At 38.7% G+C, this 17,123-nt stretch overlaps 3 protein-coding genes and 1 long non-coding RNA gene across 10 annotated transcripts; 2 read left to right on the top strand and 2 right to left on the bottom strand.

Moving 5' to 3' along the window:
- The first annotated feature begins 251 nt into the window (after positions 1 to 251).
- LOC111260798 (potassium channel subfamily K member 18) lies at positions 252 to 5,912 on the top strand. Of its 3 annotated transcripts, none has more exons than XM_022833808.2 (10): positions 252 to 407; positions 972 to 1,246; positions 1,467 to 1,799; positions 2,189 to 2,258; positions 2,428 to 2,539; positions 2,831 to 2,969; positions 3,437 to 3,684; positions 3,941 to 4,159; positions 4,372 to 4,551; positions 4,811 to 5,912. In XM_022833808.2, exons 3-10 carry the CDS (start codon positions 1,513 to 1,515, stop codon positions 5,008 to 5,010), a joined length of 1,455 nt encoding a protein of 484 aa, XP_022689543.1. In that variant the 5' UTR covers positions 252 to 407; positions 972 to 1,246; positions 1,467 to 1,512; the 3' UTR covers positions 5,011 to 5,912. The 3 variants fall into 3 exon arrangements, with proteins under 3 accessions (XP_022689543.1, XP_022689544.1, XP_022689545.1); XM_022833809.1 differs by having other exon boundaries at positions 262 to 445; XM_022833810.2 differs by lacking the exon at positions 252 to 407 and adding an exon at positions 522 to 618.
- Positions 5,913 to 5,953: 41 nt separating this feature from the next.
- On the bottom strand, positions 5,954 to 9,455 carry RIOK2 (RIO kinase 2). 2 transcript variants are annotated; one of them, XM_022833806.2, is made up of 4 exons: positions 9,312 to 9,455; positions 7,381 to 8,551; positions 6,862 to 7,019; positions 5,954 to 6,431 (listed from the first exon to the last, which is right to left on the bottom strand). In XM_022833806.2, the coding sequence occupies exons 2-4, from the start codon at positions 8,516 to 8,518 to the stop codon at positions 6,180 to 6,182; spliced, it is 1,548 nt and encodes a 515-aa protein (XP_022689541.1). In that variant the 5' UTR covers positions 8,519 to 8,551; positions 9,312 to 9,455; the 3' UTR covers positions 5,954 to 6,179. The 2 variants fall into 2 exon arrangements, with proteins under 2 accessions (XP_022689541.1, XP_022689542.1); XM_022833807.2 differs by having other exon boundaries at positions 9,307 to 9,420.
- Positions 9,456 to 9,823: 368 nt separating this feature from the next.
- On the bottom strand, positions 9,824 to 13,013 carry LOC111260803 (uncharacterized). Its single transcript, XR_002680554.1, has 2 exons — positions 12,960 to 13,013; positions 9,824 to 12,615 (listed from the first exon to the last, which is right to left on the bottom strand). It is a non-coding gene; the product is annotated as an uncharacterized LOC111260803 (long non-coding RNA).
- Positions 13,014 to 13,085: 72 nt separating this feature from the next.
- Positions 13,086 to 16,728, top strand: Tsen34 (tRNA splicing endonuclease subunit 34). Of its 4 annotated transcripts, none has more exons than XM_022833812.2 (6): positions 13,086 to 13,284; positions 13,722 to 13,855; positions 14,350 to 14,545; positions 14,853 to 15,088; positions 15,528 to 15,846; positions 16,023 to 16,728. In XM_022833812.2, exons 2-6 carry the CDS (start codon positions 13,796 to 13,798, stop codon positions 16,199 to 16,201), a joined length of 990 nt encoding a protein of 329 aa, XP_022689547.1. In that variant the 5' UTR covers positions 13,086 to 13,284; positions 13,722 to 13,795; the 3' UTR covers positions 16,202 to 16,728. The 4 variants fall into 4 exon arrangements, with proteins under 4 accessions (XP_022689547.1, XP_022689548.1, XP_022689549.1 ...); XM_022833813.2 differs by having other exon boundaries at positions 13,719 to 13,855; XM_022833814.2 differs by lacking the exon at positions 13,086 to 13,284 and adding an exon at positions 13,287 to 13,359.
- The last annotated feature ends 395 nt before the right edge of the window (positions 16,729 to 17,123 follow it).

Raw genomic sequence — 17,123 nt, 5'->3', positions numbered from 1 at the left:
CACATTTTCGCAAACGATACTCCAACCGCCGTATCCGCCTCTTGCCTGTAGCATCTCTCAGAAAGTTCATTCTTTGCTGTTTAGCATTCAGGCGCACATCACAGCTGCTGTCAAGTCCTTTTGTAGTGGCCAAGCTAGCCAGGATAATCTACTCACCCAACCTTAGAGTGACTCGTACCGAATCGACATACCCACTCTCCACTTTTCCCTCCTTTTCACCGACCCAAAGGGCTGCTGCACCAGAATCTGTGCCAGTTTCCCTAAGCAGATAGCTTTTTCAATCGTAGACGCTACTTGTAGTACTATAGAACTAAGAACACCCAAAGCCGTAAAGAGCGTCAACACTCTTCTTGCCGTTCCCTGTTCTTAGAATTGCTTTAACAGCATATTCTGTATCTCCGCATAGCGTGAGTAACACACACAGAGATCGGCCTAAGCCAAGCACGTGCGTATATGGTGAAGCTTCATTACACTATGTGTACGCCGATATACCCCGGCTTTAGCATTATATGCCAGACTACAGCTAGATCGTACAGTTGTATAGTTGTTCATTACGAACACAACAATTGCATGATGGTGTCGGACGGTTCATCTAAGTTCAAGCGAGCATATTCTTCAGTAATCTGCTACCGATAACTATATCGACTTGTTTAATATATGCCAGTTTTTTTGTGATGGTGAAATCAGAAATGCATCGCATATAATTTTTACGTGGAGTCAAACGCGTTCTGATTTTGACGCATTTTTAGCGTTGATTTTTTTCGATTGCTGTTTCTATAAAAACAAAAAAAATAGATCATATATTATTGTCATTGAATTCCACTTTGAAATTTTTACGTGTGACAACTTAAGGTTATAGTCGACAGTGTGTTTAATGCTCAGGTAAATATGTTCAATGTCAAATAAAACCGTATACACCAGTTTTAAAAACTAGAGTTGTTGCCTTTAACCGAATCTGTTGCTCAAAATAGTACGCAAAGCACGTCGTATGTCCCGCTATATACGGTTCAAGAAGGACTACAACACGTCTACGGTGGACAACCTTGGATAAGGAAACAGACTGAAGATTATTAGATACATATGTTGGCTGCCTGAGACAGCGGAGTAAGTTGAGTGAGCACTCAAGGCTGTGTACGTAGCAGTCGCTATTCAATATGGTTGTTTCTGAAATCCAAGGACGAGATTGCAAGCACCAACGACATGGATGAGCTCTGCGCCAGTGAAGACCGGCTTTTAAACAGATTTGGTATGAAAGTATAGCGTCAAAAATTATAACGACTCATTATAAGCCACATGACAATGACGAATCCACGTAACTATATCATTGGTTGCCTACATACTGCACAAACGCGTTAAGCCTCTACCCAAAATTGAAGTAAACTAAGCCGCCTTTCATGATTTGATAACTTATATGGAATGTGCTTAATAACGGGTATATGAATATGACACACCGTTTCGTTTTGCAGCTTTTGCTGTACCTGGAACTCGTGTTGGTATCCTTCAGGATTCATTATGTCGTCGCGTTTGCCCCGTGGCTCACCTTATCATGGAGGCTACGGGGTCTACGGGGGTTACGGTTATGAAGAACCGACGAAGATTCAACGTTTTGGTCAATGCTGCCGTGCGTGTACAGCGTCGCTGATGTCTCACTTTGGATTGGTTACTCTGGTCATGTTTTACTGTGTTTTCGGAGCGTTCCTGTTCGAATATCTAGAGGCCCCGAATGAAGGGGCCAAAAGACTGGAAGTGATGTATCGGAGAGGAAACGTCAGCATCGATCTATGGAGGATTACTAATGGGTAATAACTAGCCTGATCGTAGTTAATCCGCATGGGGAGTACTCTAATACCGAAGAAGGCACTGGATGAGCGCAAGTTCTTGCGCTAACAACAAATAGGTTTCTGCGATTTTTTGCCCCAACTAACCTGATCATTTGTGTAATCACGACAATGTCCACTTTTTCTTACTATCATACGAAAAAGTTTTGCATAGGCGGAACGCGCACTCGTTTTTCGTTAAACCATTTGCTAGATGTTTTTTTTAATCAAGGTAATAATTGCCGTTAAAATATATTTGCCATTTTGATCAGTTAGAGCTAAAGATTATTCAATCTAATGAATAACTTACTTTGAGAAAGAGAAACAGTAGGTGCCGAAATTTTTTTTAATGTCCTATTGTTTTATCCTAGATCACGTGTCCTTGAGCAACGGCAGTGGAAAACGGATGCCCTTCAAGTTCTCAAAAAGTTTGAAGATCAGGTACGTTTTACTTTTGAATGGATTGAATTATACGATAGTGTCATGCAAACAAGTTTCAAAGTTAGTTGCTTCATCTTTATGAGTAAAAAATCCAATAAGTGAAGTTGTGGCGAAATTTAATTTCTGTTGTTTATGGTGGTTTGCTGTGTATATGTGTGTGTGCATTCAGGTAGTCCGAGCGGTCCGCAAGGAGGGATACGATGGAAATGACCACGGAGAGCCGCCACAGTGGAGTTTCACAGGATCACTTCTCTACTCTATTATAGTCATAACGACCATTGGTTTGTATACGCATTAGTAACAACACCAACATATTGCCCGTCGCATTCGCCTATACCTTTATTCGTAATTCGTAGATCTTTTCAGATAGCAACATTTTTCGGCATGAACTTATTTACGCATATTCTAGGTTCGATGACATTTAGCGAATAAATATAGGCTAGGCATGGACCAACAGTCTAGACGGTAAAAACTGAGTGGCTACATGAGAATATGAGTATAGATAAACAGAAAAATTTAGCCAAAATTAAGGCAATTTTCAATGATTAAATACAGTTGTTTGGCATCCACAGGATATGGAAACGTAGCCCCGAAAACCCCACAGGGACGAGTGGTAACCATTTTTTACGCGATCGCCGGCATTCCACTTATGCTTCTTTGTCTTTCAAATCTTGGCGATACAATGGCACACTCCTTCAAATTCTCCTACAAGTACGATGCTTTGTAACCATAGATAGTGCAATATGGTTGACAAACTACGTAAATTGAACCTAGTCTATGTTCTGTATGTTTTTTTAGAAGGAATATTTTGTCCACATCTGAATTTTTATCTAGGCTTGTTCCTGGATAATGTGAAGCTCATACTTCCCAGCTATCCCCTGTCTAAAAGCCTGGCAGATCTCCGGGGATATTATTTTAATTTGTTCTCTTGGTTTTAGCTGTGTAGGTCGGTGCTTATTATAGTGGGAAACTCACCAATTGAATTATGAAATACAGTGGGTTAGTTGGTGATGAGTAGATATCATCGATATTATATATTCTATCACACCTCTTTTCTAACGCAACCAGTAAAGGAATTACAATTTTATGTAACTAAGAGAATAATTTCTTTATTTCAAAGCAAACGTAATGACAGTTTATACGTAAAATGTCATATAAAGTGACCATGTTTGGTACAGATACATGTGCTGCGCAATGGTCCACAAAGAGCGGCGCCCACGACGACAGCGGTCGCGCTCGAGAAGAGCATACGCACGCTCTTTGGCGATGGCTGGGTCTGCTAGCGGCATTGGGGCCAGTATGAGCGGCGCTGGTGTTGGGCTTTGCCCAGGAGTTATTGGGACCGGAAGAAAAGTCTTCGTCAATAACGCTAGCACTCAGGCATCGAGTTTACCAACCACACCAACTCTCCAACCAAAGCACTTTAGTAAGGATCCGATTTTCTCTTGTGGCATGAAGCTCTTTTATAGACCTCTATATTTCTACGTTGGATGACTGCGTATTATATATAATTTAATTTATATCAAACCATTGTTTTCCTGTGGCATATTTCGGATTGATAAAAGGAGAACGATATTTGCTCATTCGATCGTAAGACATGTCAGTGCACAAAAGCAAACAAGTTGGGTGACAAAGTGCTCTCCAGATTTCCATTTTTGATTATCTCGAATTTTTTTTGTTAGACGTTGGATACAGACGTGCTGCAAGTGTACCTCGTTCAAGAGCAACCCCGACTCTTAAAGCCGATGCATGGAACTCCCAGATTTTCGTGAACCGATATGCTAAAGAGGATGATAGACAACGCACACTCGGGAGTTCCGGCTCGCCTGAAGCGGCTACTGGGGTGGCCCAGACTTCACGCAACGAACCTATTGTGTTCGACTTTGGTGGCTATGAGACAGGTAAACATAATAATTAGTCTTATTATACTATTATGCAGTATTAGGACATAATATATGCAGCTATTATAATATTGTGGCATGATTTGCTCATTGAATTTCACCGGGTCAAAAATTGTTGAAAATTTTGATAACTTTTAAGATGTTGGTTTCCGCTATTAACAAATGAAATTCATTATTAGTTATTTGCTGATTATTATGATGCTTTTGAATAGAGTCAGAATCATCTGAAGAAGAATATCAGCGCCGGCGCGATGAGGAAGCAGTTCCCCTTTGGATGTGTTGTGGAATTGTTATACTGTACATTCTTGGTGGAGCATGGCTATTTAAGTACTACGAAGACTGGGATTTCTTGGAGGGATCATATTTTTGTTTCGTCACTCTGACTACAATTGGTCGGTATACACTACGTACAGAAACTCGAATAGTTTTAATCTTCCAAAATCGCTTGAAATCACTTAAAGACGAAGAGATACCCTATCTTGCGTGAATTGCTGGCTAAATTCTTTATTGTTCAACTATAATGGTAATGACATCGGTCATAATGGATTCAAATTTGTAGTAGTTATTGGGCTATGTATTATTTTACATAATCTTATTGGTATGGACATGTAATTAAGTCAACGTATTTGTTGAATTGTCTTGCCGGTACAGGATTCGGTGATGTAGTTCCTGGACAGACAATCAACGAAAAAGAGACACAAAGTTCTCGGCTTGCATCGTGTGCGATCTATTTGCTTTTTGGGATGGCTTTAATCGCTATGAGCTTCAATCTCGTGCAGGAAGAAGTTAAGAAGAAGGTGCGGAATATTGGCAAGCGGGTGGGTATCGTTTCGGATGATGATGACGATTAAATCTGTCTGCCAAGCGGCCTATATATTCCACGACGCCTTCCTCTACTTCGAGTACTTTTCCTCTTCGACTCCCTTTGATTCCCCCTTACATATCTTCGGTTATTTCGAAATAGTGTTTTCACCATCATTATTGTCACCATCGTCATCACAAAGGCCAAATATGTGCCTAGATGGAAACAAACTTCTAACAATATATTATGCAACCGCCTACACATTGGTATATGGATTTTTTTCGTTCTAATTAATGCGTCGAAGTCCTACGTCAGCGAAGCATTAATTGCCAATTAACTGTTAGCGACTGAAGTCATTTTGCGTCAGTGCGTACATAATGGTTTTAGATAGGCTGTAGATATAATCTAATCGAACAGTTTGCACACTCACTACACTACGAAGCAAAAACATAGCGCATTTTGAGTGAAGACGTATCGGGTAAAATTATAGGTACAAATGTATACCAAAATGCTCACTCTCATTACTTGCACCGAATCGTCTAATGTTTTCTTGAAGCTGAGGAACAAAACAGTTAGAAAACCAGTCATTCAATTTGGTATGTCACGAACTAAGACTAAGTTCGTTGAGTAGTTGCAGAGGCCAATACGCTATTCTCCTGGTATTCAATCAGTTCATTCAGCTAGTGCAATAACAAGCTTTGATGGACCAAAAATAACGTCAAAACCGAAAACAGACAAAAACCAATAAACAATTTTTCTACAAAATTGCCTCAGAGTAGGTCATCAAGAATTAAAATCAATACTCAAATGCAATCAGTGGAAGAAATATTATATGTGTTCATAGCCTAAAAACTTCTATTTCGCGAAACGATGCAGCTCCACGTTGACTGGTCTCCATATAGACTGACTAAATGTTCCGCCTAACCTACTGTAAATAAACACAAAATCGTACTACGAACTTTTTTTTTTGATATAATAGAAATAAGATCACATTTAGTTTTTTTTTTTTATTAAGATCCACAGAAATATGAGCGTTTGCACTATGGACTATATACCCAGATGGTCGATTTTACTAGGAACCTCAACTCTCTAGAGAGTAAAAGGTTCCCAGGTTTTTGTGCAATAAAGACATCAGCGAATCAAAATTCCGCTTGAAATTAAATTATTAACAACTCCACCTTGCAAACGGAAACTGTACGACGGCAATTCTATCTTACACTAAAACTCTTCCCATCCTGCATATTGCTTGACGATATCTCGATTATCTCTCCTTAATCGATTTGTCGCGGAGCTTTCACCCTTTGCTATTAGGGACTTCTTGTACATTTCACGCTGTTTCCTTCTTTGAATCTGTTTCTTCATACGCTCGCGAACATCTTCAGGAGCTATCGTTGTGCAACTTGACACGACAGAACGTTGGCATATGTCATCCTTCTTAACAGCAGAGTTCGCTTGTAGAAGCTCAGGAACCTAGTTTCCAAAAATCACAGCACGACGACCTTATGAAGCTAGCCTCATATGTATTAGACCGACTGATAGCGAGAAAGAAAAGGTTTACCAACGAACCGCAAAAAAGAATCGAACCCTCCTTAACAATACATTAGAATAATTTGAAAGAATACGCTACAGGAAGGCGAAGATAAGGAACTTAAGCAGTAGGAGTAGGACACGGGGTCCCCAGAGGACTAAAACTTTGTAAATCGTTACGTATAGTTATACTAAAAAAGGTGTTATTTTAAGCTATATGAGATTTCGAGTATTTATTCTTTTGAAACTGACAAAAATTCCTCAGAAAGAGAGAGAGAGAAAGCAAAGGAGAATACTATATATCAAGATATGCGAGTACCTACACATATAGCAACCTAACACAGCATTAGATCGAATCAAGTACTGAGCTCACCTTTTGTTCTTCTTCTTCGCCGTTTGATTTTTGCGAGTTCGAACCGTTGTCTGGAGTATTTGTATTAAAATCAACCTCCACCTTTGAGATATCATCTACACCAAAGAATTTCTCCATCAATGAAGGACTGCAGCCGTTCTTTGGCTCCGTGTTGAGTTCTAAACAAATCAAAGAAAACCCACGTGCATATATAATATAAGTCTAGGAATGGAATTTACTATTCAAATACATGATTGTCCAACCTTACGAACAAAACAGTTTGAGTGGATTGCAGACATATCTATATAATTAGAAAAGTTGTCGGCGATATAAGATCGTTGCCTATTTTTCTATAATTTTTAAGTATCAAAAATTTCCTGCTGTATTTAAATGTCACAGCGATGTACAAGAATTGGTGCCTGTCTAATTATTAAAAAAAAAAAAAAAAAACAGCTCTAAATCTACGTTATTTATAAGAAGTTACCATAAAATTTTTTTTTGGATTGAACATCATAAAGAAGTCCCACTGACTACACGCACCTTCGGCCTTCGCTATCTGCTGACGATGTCTTGTCTTTAATTCTTTTTTCTCTCGCTTGCTTAACTTTACTTTTCCCATTTGAGGTAAAAGGTCCTCTACTCCATCAGATTGTCTAGCATCACTATCGCCGTCTTCATTTTCCTCTTGGTCATCATTAGCAGGTTCTTCATCTCTGTTCATTCCCTCGAGTGCTTCGTGTAGTTGCTCGCGAACTTCTTTGGTGAATCCTGATGCAGCTGTCTCCATATCAAGAAGATCATCTCTCTCCAGATCAGCAAACGTTGGAAACTCCTCACTTTCATAACCGAGTTTCTTGCGGAAAAACTCTCTTACACAAGCGACGTCCCTATCGAAATAGAATTCGGCGTTTGGATGTTTCGTTGATATCATCTGGGGGAAATCGATTAGAATTGGCTCTTCACCTTCAGTTAACATCAGATTAAACTCGTTGTAGTCGCCGTGAATTAAGCCAGCGTTTCCCAGCTTCACGAGAAGATTCATCAGCTTATCGTACAAATCAGCTGGATTATTTATACTCTGCATTTGGCACATTGTAGTTCCTTGAACAAATTCCATAATAACGCAATGTCTGTTGACACCTATTGGCTTTGGTACTGGAAAACCCCGTTGGTGAAGGGCGTTCATGAATGCGTATTCTTTGACCGCTGCTAGTCTAGAAAGGTATAACCACGACGCGCTCCGACGATGGACATGATAGTCACGCTTCTCTTTGATCTTCCGGAACGACGTTCTACCCAGTCGATGAACTTTAAGCACCAGTTCTTCGCCTTCTACATTAGCAACAAGATAGATATCGGACTCTTTTCCTACTCCTATTTTGTTTCCAACGGAATATAACAAGTTTTGTGCAGTGAATGCCTTCAGAGCCAAATAATCATAGCCGAGATTGGTAAGACGATAACCGTCGTACTTTCGACCACGTTCGTATGAGAGAAGCTTCTGTCGGCAGAGTTCGTGTAAGTGTTTTTGACATCCACCGTGCTTTAGCGAAGCAATCATGGCGACAAGCGGTCCGGGCACTAGTTCATGGTTTTTCATACCCATTTCGACGGAAGTTAACACACGAAAATCGTCCGCCGTCAAATAGCGAAGCATCGTCACGTTGAAGCGGCCCATCTGATTTCGCCAGTAGAATGCGCCCTAGAATGCCTGTGGGTAGTCGGGCTTAGGTCAGATGCATGCGTCTAGAATTAATTTAATTCCCCACATAACATATTTGTGTTGATTTGTCGAAGGTCCTACACAACACTTGAATATAGCAGTCGTTTCTACAAAATCTAGTTCGTCCAAGTTAATCGATTAAATTACTTTGTTGTCTTTCCGCATGCATCAGTTTTTCATCACTGATATAACAGCTGAGTCATATTGCTTCCTATAAAACCTAGCCTAATTCATGTGAATCTTAATGAAATAAGACAATGATAAAAGAATTGCCTGTTAGTTAAACGTTTGCCCATTGTTTAAGAACAATGGTTATGTCATCTCTATTGAAAATTGACGACATTCTGCGTCCTTGGATTTGATTAGGTTTTTACAAATGTGCTGTTCTTATTAAATTCCATTAATAATGCGCTATATATATATATATATATATATATATATATATATACACTAGCGTCGTTAAGTCTCGTAGCAATTAATTTAATATAGTGATATTATTTATGTTAACCTAGAATCGTCTTTCATTGTTCAACTGCTCACAGAAAGCGGTGTTTGAAACAATTAATCGGTCGTATTCTTTGATTAATCAAAACCATATTCGAAAAAAAAAAAGTTCTTAACTACCATCGCATGGACTCTACTGTTTACTTCTGCAAGGCGTGGATCATTTATTAGTTGCTTATGTATTAATGGTTAGTCGTTTTATAAAAATGGCTGTGTGCATAGTTTATAGTTCTACTTACGATACCTTCACTAACACCCGATGTATCTCTGAGACTACCGAACAGCTTAATATTTAGTCAATCACAAACCATAGATTGTTTGATCTGGCTAGCTTACAGTTGTTAAATAAACACACGTGTAACTTCACTCAGCTGTAAAGAGGAGAGGAAGTGAGAAAGGGTGGCTATATATAAATCCATAGGCGGGCAAATACCCTCTCCGCTGTTGTTGAGCGCCACATTTTAAAAAAGCTGTGTTCTGTACCGCATGCAATTACGGCGTGCTGTTGCTGTGCTTCATTCTAGATACATGAAACTTGCAAATGTATTGGTGGCAGTACAGGATGTTAGCAATAGAATAGGAAGATGAGAAGCGAGAGATAAAGGGAGAGATACACCAAAGATCAATGCAGGCTGATAGATCTAATATTAACAACATCCACTTCGTCACATTATTTATTTTGACTTATGGCACTATTTGTGTGATTGTATCCAAATATAAACTATAAACTGACAGATCGAGATCGACATGCACACATCAGTGAAACGAAGTCGCATTTATTAGCGTTTTTCTACCCTTGACAACGATAGATGCACTTGTTTTTGGCTGCTGGATGTAATGGCATGATTTTCGGTTTCGATCAGCTACAATATGTAGAGCTATTTGGGGTTATCATCACTGTCAAAAGTTTGTGTTTATTGCTTGAGCATCCTATTTGATCTATGCTCTATCCTAGTTATTAGTTAAAGTTATCAGAAACCTGAAATTCGGCGCACTTCTATTGGAAACAACACAAAAGTTACGTCGCTGCCTTTAGAACATAAGGTACATCAGGCAGAGATTTTTAGAGATAAGGCTTACATTAGAACACTGGACAGAGCATTTTCTGTGGGCTTCAGAATAGCGGAAAACCTCTCTAAATTAGAGAGCTGTGCTGTCCCGTAAAGTTAACAGTACGATCAATACAGCCGTTTATTTGACCAATAAAAATCGTCGTTATCGTCAGGGATCAGGAAGTCTTGCTGTCTAATTCATTCCTTGCATTAGGTAACAGCGAGCTCTGTAAGATGCACGCAAATACTACACACAAAGAATTACCTGAAGAGGAAAATAGCCACATCTTACTCGGAACTTATATACTTATTATTATTATTATTATAAACCAATTACCGCTAAAACTAGAAGAATAGTTAGCAACTGAACCAACCACAGAACGTCTAAACTTATAATTGGTTCTCAGTTAAGCAGAATCTCGAGGAGTGTTATTTTAGATAGTTCGATGTTAATAGTGATCTATTAGACAGAGAAATAAAGCGGGAGCTCATCAAGGTTCACTTCTCGATGACTGACATCGCTCGGACTTTTTGAAGTTTGGGCTTACTGAAGTCCAAACTTTAAAAAGTCCGCAAAAAGAAGGCAACAAATGCAGGACAGATAAAAAAAATTAGCACCTGAAAAACTTTTGTCCTGGTCCTTCACTGTTGAACGAAAGAATACTTTTTCTTTATACCTCTTTGCCAGACTCATACTGCGATATTGCAAAGAAGATTATGTACTACAGTTTGCTAGCCTTTCTGGTTACGACGAGACCAAACTGGTTCCTGGAAAAAGTCCATCCAAAAATTATAAAAGCTTCTAATAGCTATTCTTTAAAATCACAGGATGATGATGGCGTGGCGAAGCCTCCTCCCCCTCCTCATACGACAAGTCTTACGCCGGAGAAAAACCTCGGCCCCCTACTGTTTTTGGCGCCGCTGAAAAATCAGCCAGTGAGAACTTGAAAGCCTAAGGCCTATGCGCTGAAAACCCGGTTCTTTATAGAATTAGCCGTTTAAGATCTACAAGACATCCTATCTCAGGCACCTTCTCGTATTCTGCTGCACGGCATGAAATCGGGTAATTTCTGTTTTCGCGGGCATGCCTATTGCTTACTCCTCGCTTTAATAAATGCTTTGCGATATGGGAGAAAGCGTTTACGGAAGTAAAAGTGGGGTTCTAGGAACTTCGAGCATAAAAAACAGGCCTCCGCAACGGCGGCAGTGATATTCGTTTCTTGACAGGTACTAAGTCAGTACTATGAATTTCTAGGTAATTAAAACACGATTCCTCTTTAGCTAACCACTCGCTGTAAGGAAATTACTATAAGTTAAGCGCCGGAGATGTGGAACCTATTCTGGCTCAGTACCAGGGAAGGAGCAGCCGCAACCGCTGCGATTCGAAAAGTCTATGTTTTTTTGTAATTGGGGACAGGTTTTGGTGCAGGTTCTAACCCAGACGTAAACAGACTTTGTTTTGTGCTGAGAGTCAGTCGTCTGATATGATACCTAACGGCAATACCGAACATAAAACTCGAAACATAGAGAGTTGTAATTAGGTATGTAATGCAAGACTTTCACCATAAACTGTGCCCATGCGGCATTTTCATAAACCAAATGAGTTATGTGTTTATATCAGAAGCAAAGGACGATAGCGCAGATATCGCGCTTCTCGCTGTTCTCATATGGTCTGGCTAGGATTTCTAACATCTTAAATAGAACAGAGAACACATATTTTCTGATTTTTTTATAAGTGTTTGCAATAATATGTTTTTAAAAAATGTTGCAGCCTTAAAAAAGGCGCTCTTGCTATTTTAATAAAAAGAATTCATGTTTCAAACGCCAACACGGCCCTAATCTAAACTAAACCTTTCCAACATCTTTAATATCGATTTTTTATGCGTTCTTTCAGAGTTAACGAATTGTGCAATGTTGCCTGGGTTGTATAATGTAAGTTAACCGTTATATCGTGTTTTATTTCTTCCGGTACACTCATACATAGTCCCTACGATTATGTCGTGCGAGTCTTTCTCGAAACGAGATGGATCTGGCAATGCCTGTACGGCCATTGTTACATTTTTCGACATTCTCAGTTGACCTTCATGTCTTGCTAAAAAGCAAAAGTAAGAACAGAAATTTTCGGTGACAATCACACGAGCGGCGTCACTAAAAGCAGTATCATCGAAAGTCAAGTCTTCGGTGAGTGTAAGTATCCATTCGAGGGCCTTTATAGATGAAGTAGTACTTTTTCTTGAAATATCTTACAGCTCGTTGCTGAAATTCTCGAGTACCAGATTAAGTAGCCTCGATATGTTCCTGGATTTGTAAGAGAATTCTTCTTGAACTTCTCGAAGCTTGAATAATCATAGCTGCAACGCGAGCATGACATCAACCGCAAATCATTTGGTGCAAATCATGGTAGAGTTGAGTTTGCCAGTATTTCACCTGCTGCGATGTTGTGGCCATTCGAAACAATAGTGGGTGCACCACAGTGCGCACAAATTTGCCGTCAACCTATGATAACGATCGTCGTTGAACGGAGACACTCACCGCGTATTAATAATAAAAAGGAGAGACTCCTCGGTCAGATGAAGATATGAACGATCGAACGAATGACTGCAGGGCTAATTGTGTCACCGTTATGTAATATATATATATATATATTAACTCTTTCTCAATTATAGCATTAGGACGCTAATGGGGTTAGTCTTTTGAAATATCAAGTTGTTTAGCATATCATCGAGCAGCATCGATTTAATGGATGCTAATGCATTCCAACACAGTTTGTTTTTATCGTAGAGATAAAATAATCAGCAGAGGAAACCAAAAAAATGAGAAAAAAAGCTTTGAACAATTACCTAATCTGAACTTCGCTCAAGTAGATAAGCAGTCTGTCAAAACAATCAACTGAATCATCCTTCTCCGTTTGCAATATAAACAAACAGTGGAACAGTCGAATTTCGAAAAATTGGGACTACAGCATGCTTAATTTTGATGTGTTAGAACTTGGGTTGTCGACTTGGATACATCTGGCTAAAATCTCAGCACATTTTTTAAATATGGTCGTTTTTTGTTCATATGAATTGCATATATATGTATAATTAACTGCCTCTATGTGTGTGAATGATGTGAAAAGATAGAGAGTCATCTATTTGGCTGGCGGACGTTCGAAAAGATTCAAAGGTATGTGTGCTACAATTAAATTGTTCATATCTCGAAGATGTACGATCGAGTATGCTATTATGCAATTAAATGCAAGTAAGAAATAACTACTGTTTTTTACAAACATCCTGCACAAAAAATATTGCTTTACTTTTTTGCTCCGCTTTAGAACTAAAGTTAACTGGTGCTATAATTTCACACGAAAGTTCGATTTCTAGGAAAGACTGACATTTTTTTGTGTGTATTGGAATTGTCACTTGTATTGACCTTTTCAGACGACTACACATTTGATGCTTTAGCGCTGTAGAACAAATATAAACTAAAAGAAACGTTTCTAAGTATGCTCTACCTTTAATAAGTAGTAGTGTAAACTTGTTTAGTTTACAAATTTAAGAAAAGATTTGTTTGAAATAACACAGCCTCTAAGTGAGTAACTAGATAGTTTTGCTATGAAGCAGGAATAAGCCCAAGTGTTGTTTACAAGGAAGTCGAAGGCATGTCAGCACTAGAATTCAGTAGCTAGAAAAGTACAATGGAGATCAATTCCATCGAGGAGGACGTAATAGTGACAGTGGAATCCCTGGTTAACAAGGTGGGTAACCTGCGATACTTTTTTTAAACTTGTATTTTAATGACTCGATATGGAAATATGTCTCTCAGGTTCAGACCTTTTTTTTTTAAATATTACTCCCGTTATTTGAACTATTTACCTCTAATGTATTAAAAATTGGCTACAATACGATTATACTATCAACACTATGACGGTAAAATTGTAGGAGAATTTTTTATGAGTAAGAGTTATTATAATCTATTAATAAACAATGAATCAACCTTGCCGTTGCTGTGGCGCTTTCCTGTTTTTTGAGAATACAATGAGGAGTCATCGTTCAACTTAGTAAATCTGATGAAACATCCATTTCGTTCTGCACATAAAATTCTTAACTTTTAGATGTATCATGCCACGGGGCGTGAGACAACGATCTGTCTATTTTAACCAAATCGTCTTTGATAACCGCTCCATACATTATCTTATAGAATAACTACATCATAATCTATTGAAATTTATGCGTTAATTCGCTACTGTAGGTATCAGATATGGCGGCCCTACGGGCTATCGCCGATGAAGAGTCGACGGACGAGGATACACTGCAAGAGAGTTCGGCAAACCGAAAACAGTCAGCAGGTGATTCACCGCATGACGACAGCGATTCTGAAGAAATTACTTCGTCTCTTTTGCAGCTGATCGAGTTGCCTGCCGGGATCTTCGTTTTCAATGCTAGAGGTTGAATTTGAGCTTATACATTAATAAATTTATTATGCAAAATGGAGAGTCTTAATAGAAGCATCAAGCTAACGGCCGTATCTTTAAATGAAATTTTGTATACAACAAGATTTGTTAATAGAAAAGTCAGATTACGTTTTTAGAATATATAGAAATGTGGCCTTTAATGTAGAAAAAGCAATGTACAGAAAGTTCTTTTTCCACTATGTAGTGTGTATTTCTTGGAACCGATGGTGCGCTTGAATTTTATTACACGTTACATGATAACTTAATCATTATTCTGTCGTAATAATCTAATCTGTAACAGATATCAGCAAATTACGTTTGACACATCGAATCGTCGGCTCAATGTGCGGTCCACTGCAGAGCCAGCCTGGTCATGCACAGGCAGCTCCGCCATTGAAATTGCGCCCTGAGGAGACTCGACTCCTGCTCGAATGTGGCATCGCCACGTTAGTTTCACCATCAACTCTCAATTGCGTTCCACCGCAGGAAAAATTAAAGGCCTTCGATCAATTCAACCGTCGGTTACATGAAGTGTCGGTATGCAATATAGTAATTATTTCTATATATGCAATAAAATGTGGACTCGATCAAATTTTAAGTACTTTATGTGAATTGAAACAGACGTCTCATTGGTAATGACTCAAAAGAAAAGAGTATCAGCCCCGGCGATGGGGGCATTTTTATGCTATGACTACATAGGCATACTGGTTTCAAAAAGGCACTACCTGAAAATTTCTTGCAGTCTATTTCTCGGATACTGCGCTTGCTCTTGATTATGTTTTGATTCCTCTTGCAGCCTTCTATTAATGACAATTTTACCACGAGTGGTGAGACACAACGGCCCGCATTGTTTTTTAACAGGGGCGTAAACGGGAACACTTGTAGCAATACCTCCTTTCCAAAATGTCTATCAGTGCTCTGTGCTAACCCGTCAGTGATTGACGTTTCACCTTTCGTCTTCGATGCGTTTCAATAGAACATAGAGCGGTACAGGGATAAACTGCAAGCTGTTTGTAACCCACCTCATCGACCAAGGATCCTCAAGAAACGCCCTCCTAATCCTAGTGGAGTTCCATACCAGCCGAAACCGTATGATGAAAAAGACCCGTTTACGGTGCAACTAGTGGATACTCCTTTCAGCACCACTATGTCGGTGTCATCATTGCCGTATATTAGATCAATTTCTAATTCACCTGAGGCTGAACTTCGTTACCAGGTGTTTCGTGAACTCTGGGATCAGGGGAACTATATCGGTGGAGCTTCTAATTTCGGTGCTGACTTTCTCGTTTATAGAGGTAATTGTGCATGAACGGAAACATTTGGGTTTTTATCGACGAAATTTGCTATACCAGTTATTTGCCTTTATAAATATGAGGAGAAAGAAAAGAAACAAAAATAAATATTGGTAAAGGAAAGCGCTATTTAGCAGGACTATAAAGATTCAAAAACTATTCTCGTTATTTTATTTTAGGTGATCCCTCAGCTTATCATGCGTATGCGTGTATAAAATGTTTACCGGTAGGATCGAGAGTAACGGCGGCTGACCTGGTGCGCTATTGCCGTATCAGTAATACAATCAAGAAAAATTTTGTCTTTGCTTCTCTTGTTAATCACCATGTTCGCTTTGTCACCGTAACGTGGGAGGTATAGAAGTAGAATTAAGCTTGAAAAAACTTCGTATTAAACCAGGATTACTTGATACTTGTATAGAAGCTAGTAAGTGAGAATAGTTGCAAATTTCATACGTAAAATTAATAAATACATATTTCATATACCATACAATTCTAAATAATCTATCTAACGCGACACTTAGATAGGCTATAAAAAACAATCTTTTTTAGTCATAAAACTCTCCACCTCTACTCATTATCCTTTTATTATAATTATTAGCCTATTAGCTTTGTGATTAATTCACTTATCGTTCATGTCGTTATAACTATTATAGACATTTCTAAGATTACTGTAATGATGGTCAGTTTGATATATTCAGTACGTTTTACTCCTCGCTTCTCTCATTTTTTTCTGGACCTTTCTCACTTGTAACTTAATTATCCTCCTCCGCTTTTCACTTGTTTTGATTAAATAACAATGTCGGAATGTCTGGAATACTTGGGATATTCTAGCTTGTTCATCATCGTTTGTTGTCGTTAAGGCGTAATAAAGTCAACCGAATTAGAGCTCACTCGTTGCATTAATCAAGTACTTTTAGGTAGCAAGCTCTTCCTCTTCAATATCCATTTTCTAGTTACTTATTATTCTCTATAGAATAATAATAATTATTGTCAGTTATTAAGTCTTACCATCTTTCTTTCCCTCTTACATATCACCCTTTTATCCTTTAATCAATAGCTTTCACTCTGTTTCTTTCTTACGTCTTCTCGTGATAATTACGATAGTAATAACTGTCATATCTGTCTATTAATATTTATACTGGGTGTGATAATACTTTTAGGAATCTCCTTCCACGTTTTTGAGTGATTACGCAAAAGGCTGTGCCTTCGACGATACTTCAGTTGCAAGCGTACCTCAGTTAGTTAGCTCAGTGCGATTGAACCTCTATTTACTTGTGAAA

This window comes from Varroa jacobsoni, unplaced genomic scaffold, assembly GCF_002532875.2.
Source record: "Varroa jacobsoni isolate VJ856 unplaced genomic scaffold, vjacob_1.0 scaffold_479, whole genome shotgun sequence".
NCBI classification, from domain to species: Eukaryota; Metazoa; Arthropoda; class Arachnida; order Mesostigmata; family Varroidae; genus Varroa; species Varroa jacobsoni.
This window is presented reverse-complemented; position numbering and strand designations above follow the sequence as displayed.